The sequence below is a fragment of the Narcine bancroftii genome, chromosome 13, assembly GCF_036971445.1.
Source record: "Narcine bancroftii isolate sNarBan1 chromosome 13, sNarBan1.hap1, whole genome shotgun sequence".
Lineage (NCBI taxonomy): Eukaryota > Metazoa > Chordata > Chondrichthyes > Torpediniformes > Narcinidae > Narcine > Narcine bancroftii.
Genome location: NC_091481.1, coordinates 29,784,110 through 29,805,031, shown reverse-complemented (window position 1 = coordinate 29,805,031; position 20,922 = coordinate 29,784,110). Strand labels below are relative to the sequence as shown.

Here is a 20,922-nt window from a genome sequence, read left to right as displayed (position 1 = left end):
TGGAAGGCCTTGTCCTATGAACAGATGTGACGGAGACAGGGGAATTGAGAGAAAGGAATGGAATCATTAAATTCTGTGCTCACTGCCCCGACCAATGAAGGTAAGTGTGCCAAATGCCTTCCTGTGTCACCATGTCGCCACTTTCGTGGAAATGTGTACCTGTATCCTCAACACTTTCTGTTTCGCAAGGTTCTTTAGGACTCTGCCCGTTACCATGCAAATACCGCCCTGGTTGAATCTATCCAATTGCAGCATCTCTCACTTGTCCAAGTCAGACACTATCTGTTGTTCGTTAGTCCACTTCCCAGCTGATCGCAACTTTATCATATGACCGTACATATACCACCTAACAAATCAGTGTTTCCCTCCACTTACACAATCACAACACCATAATTACATATATATGTACTTACAAATAAATGCATATAAATAATTTGGGTTGCAGGGTACAATTTATCAATCTCAGGAAGAAGCTATTTCCCCACCTTGCTGTCCTGGTTTTGATGCTCCTGCACCACTTCCTTGAAATTAGTGGTTCAAAGATGCTGGGTGCTGGATGGAAACAGAATAATTATTTGAGCCCATTTAAGCAACACTCCTGTTAAATGTCATCAATCGAGGAAATGGAGACCCTAGTGATCGTCTTAGTGGTTCTGATGATTCTCTGTATTGACTTTTGGTCCAATGCTTTGCAGCATCCATTCTACAAAATGGTGCAAAAAGTTGTCAAGATGGGGGCCAGTAAGCTTGCCTTCTTCAACCTCCTTAGGAACTATAGGTGCTGCTGCACCTTCCTGACTAATGAGGTGGTGTTTTGAGTCCCGTTTAGGTTGTCCCTTGTATGCACACCAAGGCACTTTGTGCTCTCCACCACAAAACCATGGATATGTAATGGAGAGCTGTTAATTTTCATGCTCCTGAAGTCCTCAATCATCTCCTTTGTCTTGTTCAAATAGAGACTTGGATAGTTGGTCTTACAATATTTTACGAGCTTCCCAACCTCCTCCCTATAAGCCAACGCATTGTGGCCGATGAGGCCAACTGCTGTGGTATCGTCCCCAAACTAATGGATTCTGTTAGAACCGAATCTTGCAGTGCAGTCGTGAGCCAGCAGCGTGGAGGTGTAGCAGACTGAGCGCACGACCCTGTGGTGCACCAGTGATCAGTGTGCTGGGACTTGAAGTTTTTCAACCAACCCGGACAGACTCTGGACTTTCGGTCAAGAAATCCAGAACCCAGTTGCAGAGTGGTGTTGATTCAGATTAAGGACAATTTATCCACCAGCCTCTGAGGTATGATCGTGTTAAAAGCTGAACTGAACTCCATGAACAATCACCTGGTGTCCGAGGCATCTACATCCTGTTGTAGAATTACACTGATTTCTTTTAACCTTAGTCTAATCTACAAATTTATTAATCATTCTAATTACGTTATCATCCAAGTTGTTAATAGTGATGCCAAACAACATGGACCCAGTACCAACAGCATATGCCAATGGTCACAAGCCTCCAATCTGAGGAACAACCTTCCACTCTCACACCATCTCCTGTCATCAAGCCAATTAAGTATCCCAATTGGTGAGCTCACCTGGATTCCATCCAATCTCATCTTCCTGACCATGCAGGAACTTGTTGAAAGCCAATTAAGTATCCCAATTGGTGAGCTCACCTGGATTCCATCCAATCTCATCTTCCTGACCATGCAGGAACTTGTTGAAAGCCTTGCAAAAATCCACATAGAGAACACCTGGCCACTCTGTCCTTATCAATGTCCTTGGTAACTTCATAAAATGCTCCAGTCCCACCTCCCTGATGGTTGTGGTTCAAAGATACTGGGTGCTGGATGGAAACAGTATAATTCTTTGAGTCCATTTAAACAACCCTCCTGGTAAATGTCATCAATAGAGGAAACTCAATGCCAGCCCTCATCGGTGCTTGCTGGTAGATTCTTTCTCTTGCCTACGACTGGCATTAATCCCTTAGGTCTCCAGTTCTTTGGCTGGTCCTTGGGATCTATTTTAAGTAAAGGCACAACATTAAGCACCTACCAAACTTCCAGCACCTTACCTGTGCCCAACAATGAAGCAAATATCCCTACCAGGACACCAGCAAGCTCTTTCCAAGCTTCCCACGGTCTCCGAGGATGTACTTCATCAGACCCTGGAGATTTAGCTACATTTATGGCTTTTAGACCTCCAGCACCTCCTCTTCCGGAATGTGAATATATCTGTTGCTCAAGTTGCCATGTTTTACGGGTAATAAAAATGAAAACTATTAATTTAGGACCTCTCTCTTCTCCTGTGGTTTCATATGTAGTCAACATCATTGATCTTTAAAACACCCTCTTTTCTCTCTGGTTACTCTTTTACCTTTTTGTAGATTCTCCTTAACCTTATCTGCCAGAGCTTCTGAAACTCTCTCTTTACCCTTCTTATTTCCCTCTTTAATGAACCCCTCCATCCTCTGCTGCACTGTTGCATTGGATATAAAACTTGATGAGAATGTAAAGTGGACAGAATCTTGATATTAGTAATTCAGACCATCCAATGTAATCCATTCACTTGCAGCACACAACAAAAATATTCTTGTATAGATCATTATCCCTTTAATTCCAAAGCATGACTGGAAATGTTACAATCCCCTCAAGTTTGGCTGGAGTCTATCATTGGTGTTTTTTTTTCTGTTCAGGAGTTTCATAACTGCAGCTGTATTTCTGTTCTGTCGACCATGAATTCCTCAGCAATTCTGGGGCAATGTCCAAAATCATCTGACTGTAATAGAATATTCCCCTACTACGTGGCGCTTACTGTGCTAAGTGCTTTTGCTTTCTCCTTCGGTGGTGTTCCCGGATACATGATCTTGCTCAGGTAAAGACTTTCTTTTGATTTGAGATACTTGCCATCCTTCCATCTTCAGATTTGGGTGCAGACACATTATGTTCACTTGTCAATCTAAATGTTCCTGTGATTTTCAGGGGCAAAAGGCTGCCAACAGTGTTTTGGGCAATTCATTTTACTTGTGGCACCTTGTTTTTTTAAAAAAAAATAGACATACAGCACGGTAACAGGCCAATTCAGTCCTACACGTCCATGCCACCCAATTTACACCCCATTAACCTACACCCTGGTATGTTTTGAAGGGTGGGAGGAAACTGGAGCCCCCGGAGAAAATCCATGCAGACACAGGGAGAATGTACAAAATCCTTACAGCCTGGGATGTGAACCCAGGTCCAATCCTAATCACTGGCTCTGTAAAGACGTTGGGCTAACCATGCCACCATTGTTGAAAAGCAATAACCTAAGTTACCCAAAGCAATAATCTGTGGGAACTCGAAACCTGAAAATATTCATTAAGTCTGTGGAATTAAACATAATTATCTTTTCATATGAATGATCTTTCATTGTAACGCAAGTTTTTATATCTCTCAATTCCTTTATAATAACTTAGAGATACAGCTTGGTAACAGGCCCTTCTGGCCCACAAGCCAATTGCACCATGTGACCAATTAACCTACTATCCCTACACGTCTTTGGAACACGGGATGAAACCGGAGTGTCCAGAGGAAGCCCACACAGGTCACAAGGAAAATGTACAAACTCCTTGCAGACAGCGCTCAATTCAAGCCCACATCGCTGGCACTGTTACAGCATTGCACTAACCGTTTAGCTAGCCGTGCCGCCCTCCACACTAACCATGCTTCTGATGCTATTTGATCTGCACCCGGTCATCTTCGTGCCTTGATAGTAAACATAATTTTCTTGAAATTAGTGAAGCTAACTATCTTTTGTGCTGTACTATAAAACGTTGAGTCTGTTTACAGTTCAATATTTCTGAAAGTTTCAGAAAGTTGGAGGACTAACAATACAAACGGATGTGGCATCTCACTAGGCTTTTACTTCAGCCAAAGAAATGTGCAAATGCCCTCTGTATTCTCAGCTCTTCTCAGAACTCACTATTGTTATTGGAGACAAATCTATTTAAAGATTTGTTTCATGGATCCATGGAAAGATTGCAAACTAAATGCCAGACTCAAAAGTGGTGAAAATGAATGTCTCTGGATCAACTATTCAAGGCTGTCTGTTTTTCTGGCAAAATATCCAGCAGCATCTGTGGAGTATATGTTTGCATTGTTATACATTTGTTTTTGGGGTAGGGTGAAGTGGAGTAGGAAACAGATAGCGGTGGCTTTCCTGTGGGGGGAAAAAACAAAGGCAGTTGGGTTTTTACACCAACTTCATCACTCCTGGTCACTTTATAGTTCTATTCTTCAAAGTGTCCAGATCAGAAAACATCAGAAAGTAGGGTGGGAATAGGGCATGGCTCGGAAATATGCCCTGGAATTCGATATGACCGTGAAAGACTTTCCACTATTTATCTACTTGTACCCAGTTGCAGAGTCCAAAAATCTTACAGCTTTCTCAATTTTCCTCAACATATCAAATGAACAAAGTTTGCTGTGGGTCCGGGGGCCCCCCTCCCCCTCCTGTGGGTCCGGGGGCCCCCCTCCCCCTCCTGTGGGTCCGGGGGCCCCCCTCCCCCTCCTGTGGGTCCGGGGGCCCCCCTCCCCCTCCTGTGGGTCCGGGGGCCCCCCTCCCCCTCCTGTGGGTCCGGGGGCCCCCCTCCCCCTCCTGTGGGTCCGGGGGCCCCCCTCCCCCTCCTGTGGGTCCGGGGGCCCCCCTCCCCCTCCTGTGGGTCCGGGGGCCCCCCTCCCCCTCCTGTGGGTCCGGGGGCCCCCCTCCCCCTCCTGTGGGTCCGGGGGCCCCCCTCCCCCTCCTGTGGGTCCGGGGGCCCCCCTCCCCCTCCTGTGGGTCCGGGGGCCCCCCTCCCCCTCCTGTGGGTCCGGGGGCCCCCCTCCCCCTCCTGTGGGTCCGGGGGCCCCCCTCCCCCTCCTGTGGGTCCGGGGGCCCCCCTCCCCCTCCTGTGGGTCCGGGGGCCCCCCTCCCCCTCCTGTGGGTCCGGGGGCCCCCCTCCCCCTCCTGTGGGTCCGGGGGCCCCCCTCCCCCTCCTGTGGGTCCGGGGGCCCCCCTCCCCCTCCTGTGGGTCCGGGGGCCCCCCTCCCCCTCCTGTGGGTCCGGGGGCCCCCCTCCCCCTCCTGTGGGTCCGGGGGCCCCCCTCCCCCTCCTGTGGGTCCGGGGGCCCCCCTCCCCCTCCTGTGGGTCCGGGGGCCCCCCTCCCCCTCCTGTGGGTCCGGGGGCCCCCCTCCCCCTCCTGTGGGTCCGGGGGCCCCCCTCCCCCTCCTGTGGGTCCGGGGGCCCCCCTCCCCCTCCTGTGGGTCCGGGGGCCCCCCTCCCCCTCCTGTGGGTCCGGGGGCCCCCCTCCCCCTCCTGTGGGTCCGGGGGCCCCCCTCCCCCTCCTGTGGGTCCGGGGGCCCCCCTCCCCCTCCTGTGGGTCCGGGGGCCCCCCTCCCCCTCCTGTGGGTCCGGGGGCCCCCCTCCCCCTCCTGTGGGTCCGGGGGCCCCCCTCCCCCTCCTGTGGGTCCGGGGGCCCCCCTCCCCCTCCTGTGGGTCCGGGGGCCCCCCTCCCCCTCCTGTGGGTCCGGGGGCCCCCCTCCCCCTCCTGTGGGTACGTGGGCCCCCCTCCCTCTCCTGTGGGTCTGGGGGCCCCTCCTCCTGCCATTCATTCCTCTTTTTCTCTCCAATCTTTATTCAGATGCCTTCCTGTTTTTTGATTTTTACCTTGAAGGGCTCAGCCCCAAAAAGTTGGTAATATATCTTTACCTCCTATGGATGCTGTGAGACCGGCTGAGTTCCTCCAGCATTTACTGTGTGTTTTTAACACAACTCCCACCCATTTTTACGTTTTCAGCAAGTTTGGGTACCTTGCACCATGTTTCCTACTCCAGGTGATTAGGATAAATGATAAATAATTGAGGTTGAAGGACTGATCTCTTCAACTCTTCGATGCAATTGCTAATCTTTGATCCATGCTAACATGGCTTCTCAATCCTGTGCACCAGCCTTTTATGTGGTACTTTTGCCAAATGTCTTTTGGAGCACAGTGGGTGTAGCAGTTACCACGATGCCATTAAAGCACCAGCGATTATGACTGGGATTTGAATACCGTGCTGTCTGTAAGGAGTTTGTATGTCCTCCCTGTGTCTATGTGGGTCTTCCCCATGCGCTCCAGTTTCCTTCCACTGTTCAAAACCGGGATTGTAGATCAATTGCGTGGCTCAGATTCGTGGGCCAAAATGGCCTGTTACCGTGCTGTATGTCTAATAAATCAATAAATAGATAAAACCAAATGCATCACATCTACTGTTTCTTTCCCTGTCAACTCTACTTCTTACATCCTTTAAGAACTTGAGCAAGTTTGTCAAATGTGATTTAACTTTCATAAAGCCATGTTGATTTTGTTGGATTACCTTAAACTTCTTTGAATGACTTGCTGTTTCTTCCTTGGTTATTCACTCCAGAATCTTTCAAACAACAAGTGTGAAGCCTTATAGTTTCCCACTTTTTGTCTTCCTCTATTTTTTTTTGTCTATAAGAGAGTCACATTTCTGGCTTTACAATAAGCTGACACCTTCCCACAGAAGTTTGTAAAATTTTCAGTCTATGCTAGCTTTACCATCTTTCAAAACCCTCCAGCACAGGTCATTAAGACCTTGTCTGTCTTTCGTCCCATTAGTTAAAGCAATGGTTCAAAACATTTTCCTTTCCACTCACATACCGCTTTAAGTATTCCCTATGCCATAGGTGCTCTGTGATGAGTAAAGGATTGCTTAAGGTGGTGTGTGGGTGGAAAGAAAATGTTTGAAAACCACTGTATCTAATTGACTCGTTATATGCACGGTTTCATAACTCCAAAGGAAATGGGCCAATGACAATTTTTCTCAAGCCAAATATTTCAGGAACTAGAGCATTCAAATCCCACCTTAAGCAATCCCTTACTGATCACAGAGCACCGATGGCATAGGGATCACTTAAAGTGGTCTGTGAGTGAAAAGTAAAAGGTTGAGAACCACTGAGTTAAAGGTAAAAAGTTAATGTTGTTATGTAATACTACATTTAGAACCTAATAGGCATGGAATTCTTTAACTTTGTCTACTGTAAGGCAGAGAGTTGCCACTTTGTCCAGCGCCCCTCACAGAAATGAAGCCCCAGCAAGGAACGAATATCATGATCCCTGGTTTAGAAGACCAGTGCTCTAACCACTGAGCTATCGGAGCCTCTTTTTTTCAATACACTCTTAAGCCTCTATTGTGCTCATTTTGAGAAGTCTAATTTCACCATCCAAAACTGAACCAACTGTGATTGTCAGAATTTTCAGGTAATCAATTATTGACATACCTCCATGTGTTTCACTATGTATTGAATTCAGCAACATCTGCCATTCTATTAAAGATATGGGGCTGGAATTTACAAAATTATAGCAAACTTGAGAGATAAGGATGCCGTTCACCATCAGACTGCTTTGTCTGATTTGTGTTATGCACTCTAATTCCATTTAATAGACTCTCAATCCTGACCTATCTCTGAAGTTTCCATGTTCTCACTCTGACTGTGTGTGTGTCCTCCCACAGTCCAAAGATGTGTAAGCTGCTGTCAATTTCCCCTGGTGTACAGGGGATACTACAGAGGAGGTGAGGGATGAAAAATAGGATTGGCTAAAATGGATGGTCAGTCTGGAGCCATGGGCCTGGTTCAGTGCTGTATATCTCTGAGTCAACAGATTAAATATAGTTTCAGTAATTATTATACGATCCAGCAGTTAGTTTCAAATCCCACCTGGATGATTTTTGGTTTCTTCATCTGCCCCTCAATCCTTCTGCCCCTTCCATCCTTCTGCCTTAAATCTTTGCCAGCTTTGGTTTCCGAGCCTTCTGCTGAGAGAAGCAAATCCTTCCCAATTACTTTATCTGATCCCCTCTATTTTATGCTTGTAAGATTAAAAATGTATCATTTTCAATGATCTGGTTCCATGCTCTGACCTCCTGCTAATCCAACTCTTAGCGCAATGCCTTTCCAGCGCTAGCTATAGGGACTAGGGTTTGAATCCCACGCTGTCTGTAAGGACTTGTACATTCTGCGTGGGTTTTCCCCCGGGGCTCCGGTTCCCAAGTTTCTTACTTGGGTGTAAGTTGGGTGGAACAGACTCAAGAGTCAAAATGGCCTATTACTGTTCTGAAGGTCTAAATATAATATACATATTCTGTATGATGGGCACTGCAGAAATTAGATACAATTCAATCCAAGTATCGAAAGTTTCAGTGTTTCATTAGAATTGTCATGGCTTCTCCAAGAAGTGGGAAGGTAGAGAAGATGGTAAAATTGCATAGATTTAGATGACCATAGTGGCAGCGCACTGGTTTCAGGATACAAAAAGGCTGATTTAATTTAACACCTCATATTAACTTGTTAATTTTATTGAAATTCTTCATGCTCGTTATAGCACAGCTACTGCAAAGGGCACTTGAAATCTGTCACCACTAACAAATAGCTATAAGCTTAATTCAATCAGGCGTCCTGTCCAACCTCCTGTGGATGGAAATTATTTTGTGGTTGGTGACAAACTGAAGGAAAAAAAATGGCTGATGTTATTTCTTTTTCTTTGCTTTGACTCGTTGAGTCAAATGTTCACTGTAGCTTTCTGACTTGACATTTGTACAAGGAAAAGCTGGGGATTTTTTTTTAAAAAGCAGTGATATTTCAATTTGTTGAATGTTGTGAAGTCGTACAGTGCTGAACCAGGCCCTTCTACCCCTCTGCTAATTCTGAATGGGCTTCACTGAGAGTGTTTCATTCAGCAACATTCGTCACCGTGTTATAGAAATGGGGCTTGGACTTTAGAGAATCATCTCAAGATTTAGTAGATGAGGAAGTCATTCAGCATTGGTCACACAAGAGTTACCCAGTCTAATCCCATCTTCCAATTCAAGGTTCACTACCTTGAAGGTCACGGCCTTTCATATAGGCATCCTGATCTGGCACATTGGGGCAGTTAGTAGACTCTCACTGACCCATGTTCAATCTTGGCCCAAGAGGATGCTTTTTCCAACAGCAGATTGTAACAAAGGGCTTGGCATTTATGCTTAAAATGAGGAGGGCTACATGTCTTCAAAATTCCATACACCAGAGAGTTGTGGATGATGAGTCATTAAGTCTACAAGATAATTTTATCTGTCTCATTGCACAAGGCCAGATTTTAGATAACCTGTCCCCTTCTAGGTTCAATAACATGCTGTTCAAGAAACCTGATCCAGATGCATTCTATGAAGTTCTTATCAAAATTGCCTCAACCAACTTGATTTGCTTAATCTCACTATCACCCTGTTTTGAATTTATCTGGTTAGATTTCAAAAATAGATAAGGGAAAAAGTCCAGTTAAAAACATTCTATAATTAGAATGGAAACAATGGATCCCCTTTGTGAACTCTGGTCCTTGCACTTATAAAGTTCAAAACGTACTGGGGGTTATAGGTCAATTGGATGTAATTGGGTGGCACGGGCTTGAGGGCCAAATGGGCCTGTTATCATTCTCTATGCCTAAATTAATTTTTTTTTTAAATTAAAATTGCCTCTTCCAGTCCCAGATGGTCAGGACTAAAATTCCAAGGAGAATTTTCTTATGAAATAACATTGCAGCCTCAGTTTTGTGGTCCATTCTCCCATCTATCTAGCCTCCATCACAGAAAGCTTTCTTGGATACATAGCTCTTTGTGCACCTCTAGAGAGTTTGTCTGAGTTGCAGGATTTTTTTTATATAAAGATGGTAGATTTTTTGCACCTCCCACTATCGTTCCTGTTTCCAGTCAATTTATCAATTATATCCTGCTTTTTTTTTTAAAAAAAAAACCTTGAATTAAATAGAATTTATCATTAGGCCCTTTGTGTGTAGATAATGTTCCCGTGTCTAACCCTAAACTTTGTCCCATTTCCCCCAACAGGTACTATAGGTAGTCAATAAGGTAATATACGTACTTGTTTCCATTCCATTGACAGCAATATTTTTTCTTTATCGTTAGATGCACTGAACCAGAACTCAAATCGCTGGCAATAGGTTTACAAACCTTGATAATAAGAACACTTGGTAAGTCCCTTTGTTTTCCTTTCTTGAGGTGTATGAGTTTTTTTCTCTTTTTTTTTCAAGAACCGAGCATTTCACAGAATTGGAACCACAAACATTAACTTTCTCCCTTCTTCCCTTTCCATAAAATTCATAAGATTTTGCTTGAAAAGAAAACAGATGCTCAAAGTGAGAGAATCTCAGACAAAGGATTAAAACTTGGGTACATTAGAGCAACTAAGCAGAGGATGGCTGGCATTCTCAATCTGGTATAGTTGAAGAGACCAGATAATGGAGGGCACGTGAAAAGAAACGGTTTTTGAAAGATCTGCGAATAGAGGTCTATGGGCAAATGGTACAGATAAGCCATGTTATGATTGAATGGCACAAGACTGGAGTGGGCGAAGGGCCACCACCAATATTCTCATGCTGTTGTGTAGGAACAGAAACAGGCCATCCATTCCCTTAACATAGAACATAAAGCAGCATAGCACAAGAATAGGTCTCCTGGCCCACAATGTCTGCACTAAAAACACTTTGCCAACTTAAAGCTAGTACAGGTACTCCCCGACTAAGGACCATAATTTGGACCAAAGGATGGGTCGTATCTCGAAATGGATGTATGTCAGAATTGTGTACTTGTTAGTTGGTGTCCCGGGGTCTGTAGGCTGGGTGCAGCCATCTTGCTTCCTGTGCGCATGCACAATGGGTTCGCGTGTTGGAATTCAGTTGGCACAGATGTGAGAGTTAAGGGCCTTGATATTAAATTCATGCCCTTAACACTCATGCCTGTGTCAACTGGACTCCAACATGTGAACCGTGCATCCGCCAACTGAAAACTCGGGCATGCACACAGGAATCAAGATGGCCACGCCCAGCCTGCAGACCCTGGGACATCGACTAACAAGGTAGGTCCACACATTTTGGCCCTTGAGTGCCCTGTATTCCTGCTATAGTTTGTCAAATACAACATAAACTGTGTAAATTTTACATATTTCTTTATATTTTTGTTAACAAATTTTCGGTTGTATGTGCAGATGGACGCAAGTCGTGTAGGTCACAAGTCAGAAAGTACCTTGTTTTTTTTGCTTGCACATGAGGATCATCACACTATTTATTTGTCTGACTTCAATGTTGTTATCATAGCTGTTTAAATTTGCTCTACTTTTTAAGTTAATGTATTGATAGGTATAGAACAATGGAAATTTTTAGGCATAATTATGATGTGGTTTAAGGAGATCCAGACTATTGCCTTGATTTCATCCCTAATCCAGTATATTCTATAAATAAGGCTGTACTTTGATAATACTGGTCCTTCCTTGCACTTTTAAATTTGTCTCTCTGGTGGTCAGGACTAATATTCTTTTATTTTAAAAAGATTTTTGTTTAATTTTAAAAAAATGCTGTATACCTATTAAACTAGTGAATGGCCTAAACCAGTGGTTCTCAACCTTTTTCTTTCTACTCTCATCCCACATTAAGTAATCCCTATACCATCGGTGCTCTGCGATAAGTAAGGGATTGCTTAAGGTGGGATGTGAGTGGGAAGGAAGGTTGACCCAATAGTTAGTAAAATATTGTAATTGGCCCATTTCCTTTGGAGTTTTGAAACTGTGCACATAACGAGTCAATGAGGTACGATTAAAACAGAGGTTTTCAAACTTTTTCTTTCCACCCACATACCATCTTTTTTTTGACTTCTTTAAATTTTTTATTTTTCACACTATAAACCACATTGATCAAGATACATACATTTTCCTTTTCAAATACCATCTTAAGCAATCCCTTACTAATCTCCAAGCACCAATGGCTTAGGGAATACTTAGTGGTATGTGAGTCGAAAAAGAATGGTTGAGAACCATTGGCCTAAACCATGAATGTATAACATATTTAAATTTTAAATAAAAAACCTAGCCATAATTAGTTTCTGAACTTGATCTTACCCAAAATATTAAATCTAGGATTAGATTGAATTAACAGTTGGCATGTTCTTCATAATATATCAAAGATAATATTGAAAAGAGAAAGAAAAGTATTAAAAAAAGATAAACCCCCAGTAAGGAGGAAAGTTTTAAAAAAAAAGAAAAAAAAACCTGAGACAGTAATATAATAACTTTTAAAATAAGGTAAATTATAAATAAAATTCCCTGATTTTTAAAAAGGGAACTTACACTTCTCAGATATTTGATTTCTGTAATATAATCAATGTTTACGATTTTCTATTAAACTAATTTTATCTAATATGTCTCTAAGGGGGAAAAAAAAGTGGGGGGGGGGAGGAAATTTGAAGAATCAAGGAGTTTGGATTTTCCTGAGATGCATTGTCTGGTTTCTGGAAGTTGTCATTCGATTCATATGTATATTATTCATATAAGAGAACTAATATTCCAAGGAGAATTTTGTGAAACATTGCTTCCTGTTTAGACCTTGTGTGAGAACAATTTTGTGATCCAGCCTCCATTATAGACAACTTGCTTGGATAAATAGCTTCCTGAGCACCAGCAAATAGTTTGCCTGTGGGATATACAGGAAAATTTTAGCTGTATGTCAAGTTTAGCTTATTGGCTAGAGAATTTTTTTCTACATTCTTATATGGACAATGGGGAGAGAGGTGGCGGGGAAGGTTTGCAATATTAATCAAAGGATATGTTATCAAAGTCTTCAGAGAGGAGAGCTATCTTGTGAGGCAGTGTGGGTGGAGATCAGGAACTGAAAAGGAGCGATCACCTTGATAGGTGTAGGTGTACACCTTTTCTTTGGCTATGGCCCCTTTAGGACTCTGCTCATAGTTTATGGGCCCCCTTCCCCTGTGAAGGAGTCAAGTTTAGTTGTTTTTTTTTCCCGTTCTTCTACTGACTGGATAAAAAACTTTAAAAATATTTTATCATTTAATTTCCCCCTTAAATATGCTGTGATCCTCGGGGGATGCCATTTGGCTCCCATTGAGAATGGCTGTTTAGGCCACCAAGTAGATTCAAATCTAGAGAGAGATCTCTAAGGATGGCAAAGCTGTTTCCCCACATTTACTGGGACTGCTTCAGTGTTGGGGGATTTTTAATTTAAATTTAATTTTTTTTAAATTTGCACATACAGCACTGTAACAGGCCAATATGGCCCTACGAATACAGCCACCCAATTTACATCCCATTAACCTACACCTATGTTTTTGAAGAGTGGGAGAAAACCAGAGCCCCCGGAGAAAACCGATGCAAACATGGGGAGAACGTACAAACTCCTTACGTATAGCACGGGATTCAAACCCAGATCCAGTCCCAATCGCTGGCGCTGTAAAGGCATTGGCTAACTGCTACGCCAACCATGTCACCTTTATTAGGGTAAACTTTGTTAAGTGTGTCCAGGAGAATTTTCTCCAGCAATACGAGAATAGGCTGACTGGGGAAGGGATGATGTTGGACCTTGTGCTGGGCAATGGCGCTGGACAGGTAACTAAGGTATCAGTAAGGGAACACTTTGGAACTGGTGACCACAATACGGTCAGCTTTACAGTACCTATGTAAAAGTCCTCAAGCTTTATTCTTTGGCTTGGCTTCGCGGACGAAGATTTATGGAGGGGGTAAAAGTCCACGTCAGCTGCAGGCTCGTTTGTGGCTGACAAGTCCGATGCGGGACAGGCAGACACGGTTGCAGCGGCTGCAGGGGAAAAATGGTTGGTTGGGGTTGGGTGTTGGGTTTTTCCTCCTTTGCCTTTTGTCAGTGAGGTGGGCTCTGTGGTCTTCTTCAAAGGAGGTTGCTGCCCGCCAAACTGTGAGGCGCCAAGATGCACGGTTTGAGGCGATATCAGCCCACTGGCGGTGGTCAATGTGGCAGGCACCAAGAGATTTCTTTAGGCAGTCCTTGTACCTTTTCTTTGGTGCACCTCTGTCACGGTGGCCAGTGGAGAGCTCGCCATAGAACACTATCTTGGGAAGGCGATGGTCCTCCATTCTGGAGACGTGACCTACCCAGCGCAGTTGGATCTTCAGCAGCGTGGACTCGATGCTGTCGACCTCTGCCATCTTGAGTACTTTGACGTTAGGGATGAAAGCGCTCCAATGGATGTTGAGGATGGAGCAGAGACAACGCTGGTGGAAGCGTTCTAGGAGCCGTAGGTGATGCCGGTAGAGGACCCATGATTCGGAGCCGAACAGGAGTGTGGGTATGACAACGGCTCTGTATACGCTTATCTTTGTGAGGTTTTTCAGTTGGTTGTTTTTCCAGACTCTTTTGTGTAGTCTTCCAAAGGCGCTATTTGCCTTGGCGAGTTTACCTATCTCGGCTGCACCTCAAGCTAGAATCTTAAATTAAAGGCCTTTTGGACATGATTAAAGCAGGATTTGGCAATAGCTGGCTGGATGCAAATGTTAAAATACAAGAGCATGACTGCCAAATAGCAGGCATTTAAGAGTGAGATAAGGAAGGTCCAGGATGAACACATCCCAGTAGGATAAAGGGCAGGGATGAACTCTTGGTTAACCAGATAATGTGGCATGTGGCCCTTACATATTGCAAGGTCTGTGAATATGTTGGTGCCTGTGATTTATGAACACACAACGGTGCAGATTTTTACAATGGCTCAGGTTGAATTGTTGAACAACTTTGGGGGCTGTTTGAGGGAGACGGCTGCACTCCATTTGAGGGATGATGTGAAAGCCACTCAGAAGTGCAATAATACAAGAAAACAGGAGCAGGATTAAGCCACTTAGTTCCTCAAGCATGTCATGCCATCCAATATGAGCATGGCCGGCCTATTCCAGGCCTCGACTGCTCTTTTGTGTGAGTTCCCCAGAGCTCTAAATGACTCAATCTTTCAAAAAAAAACCCTCCTCCACCTCTTTCTAAATACCACACATCTGCCCTTATGGGTTGCAGGGGCTTTCAACAATTTAACACTTTGCAATAGTGTCCTGAATTTTCTTTTGTCTACTTTTGTATCTTAGCAAAAACGGGGCAGCATGGTTAGTGCAACATTGTTATAGCACCAACAATCGGGACTGAGGTTCAAATCCTGTGCTGTCTATAAGGAGTGTTTACATTCTCCCCATGTCTGCGTGTGTTTTCTCCGGGAGCTCTGGCTTCCTCCCACCCTCCAAAATGTACCACGTGGAGGTTGTAGGTTAATTGGGTGCAATTGGGCAGCATGGCCTTGTGGGCCAAAAGGGCCTGTTACCGTGCTGTATGTCTAAAAAAAAAAAAAAAAAAAAAAAAAAAAATCTCAAAGCTGGCGAACATGGGCTGACGTGTGGCAGGGACTGTTCTCCTTCAGAGTGGCATGGAGACAACTGTATAACAAGGGCCACTGCACAGAAATGTAAGAGGGGATTAGACTCGGTCAGGTTTGATTGGTTTTTGCATGTGATCACGAGCCTGTTTATTGTCATACATCTAATACAATGGACATCTGCACTAAAGTTCATTCTTGCTGCAGTCAGACAGGTACTTTGCAAAAGAAAGCTACAAGAACAACTGAAAAACAATAAATAAAAAAAAGATAATAAATATTCACAGTTATCCTGTGCAACAAAAATAAAAGTGGCTTTGTAATCCTGCAGATTGATGCTCCTTTCGTGGTCGGAGCAGTCCCTGATTAGTGTAACATGGGGTGGACCTGATAACTGATAGAAAGAAACTGTTCTTGAACCAGGTCTTCAGGCTTCTGAACCTTCTGCTTGAAGGAGAGGATGCGACCAGGATGATGGGGGTCCCTTGTGATGTTGGCCGAGATGGATGGGAGGTCAGAATTATGTTTGTTGCCTTCTACGTTCCACGGCAGTCACATTCCCAATCCAGGCTGTGATGCACCCAGTCGGTATATTTTCCACAATGCAGTTGCAAAAGTTTGATAGAGGATTTAATGACATGCTAAATTTCCTTAGATTCCTTTGGAGGTGTTGATGTTCCATCTTCATGGTTGTGTCAATATGCTGGCTCCAAGAAAGGTCTTCTGAAATATGGGCTCTCGATCTCCTTGTGTCTGTCCTTTTTCCACATATAGATTTAGCCTCTCAGAAGCCCTGGAGCAGAACAAACATTATTTCTAAACAAAGGAATCCGTGAGCATTAATGAGAATGATTCAATCTGAGGCTGTGCTTGACAAGATCATCGGAGTGGGAGGATAAAGAGGTGCTGACTAAAATTTACATGGCTGAATGTTCCCATTTCCCATGATGTGCAAGACAATTTGTGTTTAAGTACAGGATAATCCATTAGGTCAATACAAACAAGCCATGCAAAAATGATTTTGAGCCTCTGGCACCTTGTGCATAATACATTTAAATGTACTTCTAAAAATAATATCTGGCTGCTGGAGCAAGATGTATGCAAGGATAATGGGGATCTGTGATTGTGAAATTGAAGCAATTTAGCATAATTCTGTAAATGGTTATAGGATGGGTTCAGAATAACTACAGTATCAATGAGAGATTGCTTTGCCCTGTTCCAGCCGGAATTCCTGCTTCGATTTATTTTGGAGCTCTGATAGACAAAACATGTCTGAAGTGGGGGACAAAGAGATGCGGGGGACGAGGAGCCTGCAGGTTTTACGACTCTAATGCTTTCAGGTAAAATGGTTTTGTCAGCTCTGGGTTGGTGTAGGCCTTTGTAAAGGAGATGAGGGGATGGGAAGTGAACTCAAGGAGGTGGGTTACTTCAAAACAGAAAAAGGCCCGTTGAATCTGCACGAGCTCCCCGGAAAAACTCCACCAGGCCCAATTCCTCTTCCTAACTTTCCCATAGCTCTGCAGCTTAGAGCACAGCCCTTCAGCTCACATGTCTGTGCCAAACATGATATACAAATCAAACTAACATTTTGCCGCGTGCTGCCTCCCGTGGCCAGTCCTTAGTGTGATCCTAACCTCCACGTGCCATTTATGTGGCTTTTACACATTCTCCTGCAAAATAATGTGGCGTCTGCACTTTCCTAATTGATCTCTCTTTATAACTCCGCACCCCATACTATGTATTGGTTGACTAGCTGGACTCCTTGCGATACAATCTTTTTCACTGTATCTCAATACATGTGACGATAAGCTTGAACCTGACTGCATGAATATACCTTGGGTGCTTTGGCTTCCTTCATCATCCCAAAGATGTGTGGGTTGAGCAGTTAATTGACTCAAGTGAGTAGGTGAGTAGTAGAATCTGGGAGAGCCGATAGGGAAAAATAGTGAGATTAGTGTCACTAATGTGGTTCTGGTCCCTGAGGGTCTGAAGCATCTGTTTCTGTGCTGAATCACTAGTACAGGGTGGCCCCGTTACAATGCAATCGTTGGGGTACATAAAATGTCACTGTGGGGGGGGGAAAGTGGGGTTGCACTAAATCAGGGGTTCACTGTATATTCACACAGTATGCAGGTTAGCTCAGAGTTGGAGAAGTGGGGGCAGTTTGACAATTACTAGAGGGCAGGAATTTGGGGCGGCATTGACGGGGCTGGGGCCCACTGCAGGTGGGTGGGAGTGGTACGGTGAATCCGAATCCACTGGAGGGGAAGGGGAAAGGAGGGGGGAGTACCAGGCTGATTCAGTGTCCTTGTCTGTTGAACCTGAACCACATTGTGCAAGCCTTCCAATTGCCAGATTCGCCAAAACGACTTTCTGCAGGGTGCATGTCGGGAGTTTGTTGTGACTTTGGTGTACAAATGCCCTTCATCCCCAGTATTTCACTCTCACTTAGAGGGTCTCGACAAAGTTTGTTCTCACAGAGTGGTCTTTAAAAGATTCTTTGATTTTTTTTTTTTTTTCCCCACCATGAAGACTATTGGTTTGATCCACTGAGAATGCAGGTCATCTTGCAAAAACACTACTTACCTTAATCATTTAGACACGCCACTTTTGGCGCATGTGCCACAGGGTGGCCATCCCTGGTAATGTATCTTTTAAAATGGGCTCACTTAATGTCTTATCTCAGAACATTAAGTGGACGTTAAGCGGCGCATACCTTATCTATACCAGAGACCAATGACACATCAGGTTATATCCGAATTCGTGTAGAATTTGGATTTCACTATACAAACAGTTTCCTTAAGCTGGATCACACTTGGAAGAAGCAAACTTGCTTTCTTGGTGTGTCAACTGTTCTGAAAGAAGGAAACAACGGAAGTTTTATGACGTTGTCCCTTATTCCTCGCAGGCACATTTTTGTGGGATTAACAACCGGTTTGCGTGGATTGGGTATAATTGTGTTTCTTCAAGTTCTCCTGCTCCTGAAGAAACAATATCAAGACCGGAACCAGCACAGAGCACCCAAAGGTGATGGAGAAATAGTGCCTTTTCAGGACAAAGACTGCGGTTCTGGAAACGGAGATCGGTCAGTTGAAATAAACACCAATGACATAGAGATGGAAATGCAGATGTAACCAAAAAAAATAATAATTCCCAGGTCTAAAAAAAAATAGTTTTCAAGTGAAACATTTTGGAAAAAGCAAAATGTTTACTAGGTTTTATTTTTGCAAATTATAAAATTAATTTATGTTTTAATATTCCAAGAATTACATGAAATATCGCACTGGCTCTGCTTTTAAATGAATATGTAGGAGACGATAAAGCTGCCTGTATCAAGAGGGATATCTGCATTTGTCTTTTTATTTGCAAAGCGAACTGTTGCACCTTGTGACTGGGAAGTGCAATTTGTACTTTTTTTGCAGGTGCCGAATACTGGTATTGAAAATGATGTCCCTTTCTCAGTCCAATTAAGGCTACTCTTGCCAAAATAACTGCCACCTTTGTGCCTGATGAACTCGGTGTAAAATGGACAATGGATTCACTGCAAACCTATCCCGTGGCAAAGCTCTGATGAGGGACAGTAATTCTGTTTCCCTTTACACAGATGGTGCCTGAGTGGGGTTTCTTTTTGTTTCAGTCTTGAGCCCTTCATCAAGGGCTTCATGAAGGGCTCAAGGCCGAAACGTTATGAATCTATGACCTGCTGAGATTCTCCAGCATTGTGTTTTTACTTCAACCACAGTGTCTGCAGGCCTTGTTTTTATGTTATTTCACCACAGCTAGTTTTATATATTTGCTGAACACTGTCCTTTCATAATATTTCACAATCGTTGGCCATAGGGTTCAGGGTGCATTAAATTTTGGGCATTAGGTAGAGGTTGTGTCATTCGGTTCTGAGGCCTCTGAATACATAGTGGTCTGTTATTCAATTTTAATCAATTCAACCATCAGTAGCTTAGCTAAAGGGAGTGCAGGGGAAGCGGCACATTTTTCAAGTGGTGCATTTCTTTCGTCCCCCCCCCCGCCCATCCCCATCCCCGGCTCTACTCAGTTGCTGCCAAAAGATGTGCCTCCTCCTGCAGCCCCGCTCCATCCATAGCTAAGCCAGTGCCCTCGCTCTTCCTATCATATTCCTCTTAAAAACGTGGACAGAAAAGGGGCATCACTGCCTGGCGTTGGATATCATGTGGACAAAGTGTTAAAAGCAAATTGCTGCTATTTGTCCACACAATATCTGACACCACATCATGGAACTCTTTTGGTAACAACTCACCTCTTCTGAATCGGGTCCAAGTCCTGGTGCCCGCACTCCCTTGGCGTCAGCTTGGAGGTGAGGTTGCTCATTTCGTCATTGGATTGGTGGTGGGGGAGGGGCATCAGGCTCACCGGCCGAGCCCACCGAGGAAGGACGGCAAGGGCACGGTGGTAAGCAAGCCTCCGGCCTGAGCAATACTGCCAGACGTTTGGGTTGCATTTGCAAATCGAGTGCAGCAGGAGCGAGCAGAGAGAGAGAGAGAGAGAGAAGGAAGAGAAAGGGAGGGGAGGAGGTTTAAGGCAGACACAAATAAAGGCAAATGCACTTCTAATAATTACATAGATGCGTGGCTCCCTATTTTAATGCCCTGCACCCTTTCAGCGTGAGAGTGCGCGCGTGCGCATTGGTTACAAAATGTGGGTGCACACCCACACGTGCACAGCAGTGGACATGGCACCTTTTTATGTGCACTCGTTTCCCCTGACATTAAAATCTTGCGACGCCCCTGTCAACCATATGTTATTGTGGATGAAATCCTGGTCACTGGATCGCTGAAGTTAGATAACCATCCTTCTAATCTTTGAAATCCCTGCACTTACTCAAACTATATATCAGCACTTATTACCAAGGACATGAAATGGAAAATTCCATGTAGACTCATTGGATTTGGTGTTTTAAGTATTTATCTTTGCATTGTTCTTAATTCAAAAATAAAATATTTCCTCCAAGGTTTTTGCTGAGTTGTCTTATTATTTAATGGCCTTATTTTCAGGAGAAAGCCCTCTTCCGTGAACACCATGGATTCTTGGAAACACAGCAATAACAAAGTGGAGCAACCTTTAGTGCTGCAGCCTCATTGCTCAAGAGGGCAGATTCTATGCTGACCTGCAGTGTCAATTGTGCAGGGTTTGTACGTTCTCCCTATGAATGCATGAGTTTCCCCCCACATCCCAAGTCTGATGTGTCGGTTTCTTTCTCCTCATCTTTTAGTAGCTAGTGGGAGAAAGAAGGCCAAATGAGAAAGAAGCAAATGATTAGTGTCCATGGGTGCTTGATAGTTGATGCAGATCTGGTTATGTGATGGAATATTTCGAAATGTTTTTGGGAGATAAATTGGTAAAATTAGAAAAGGTTACATACATATACACACTTTAAAACTGATCTTATATAACCTTCTCTAATTTTACCAATTTATCTCCCAAAAACATTCCCAAATATTCCATTACAGTTGGCACAAGGGCCTGTTTTTTATGCTGTCGACCTGCCCTTTTCAATGGAGGGCCATTCTGCCCCCTGCAGGCTATAACCCTGCCCACGGACAGAAATCGTAAAATATGATTTTTGTAATCTATAGGAGAGAAGTATGGAAGAATCCAATTGAATATGGCTACTTCACAGGGAATGGGGCCAATAAACTTTGACCAGAGTAGGACTCTGGCCAT

General features: G+C 44.1%; 1 protein-coding gene across 2 annotated transcripts in view; it reads left to right on the top strand.

The window, feature by feature from the left end:
- The window catches only part of LOC138748802 (solute carrier organic anion transporter family member 1C1-like), a 49,594-nt gene extending 29,382 nt beyond the window's left edge, over nucleotides 1-20,212 (top strand). For both annotated transcript variants that reach the window (XM_069909572.1, XM_069909573.1), the window contains exons 12-15: nucleotides 2,688-2,866; nucleotides 9,967-10,031; nucleotides 16,448-16,565; nucleotides 18,134-20,212. In XM_069909572.1, the coding sequence (XP_069765673.1) occupies nucleotides 2,688-2,866; nucleotides 9,967-10,031; nucleotides 16,448-16,565; nucleotides 18,134-18,359 (588 nt within the window). In that variant the 3' untranslated portion in view covers nucleotides 18,360-20,212. The remainder of the gene's footprint in view (nucleotides 1-2,687; nucleotides 2,867-9,966; nucleotides 10,032-16,447; nucleotides 16,566-18,133) is intronic.
- Nucleotides 20,213-20,922: the final 710 nt, after the last annotated feature.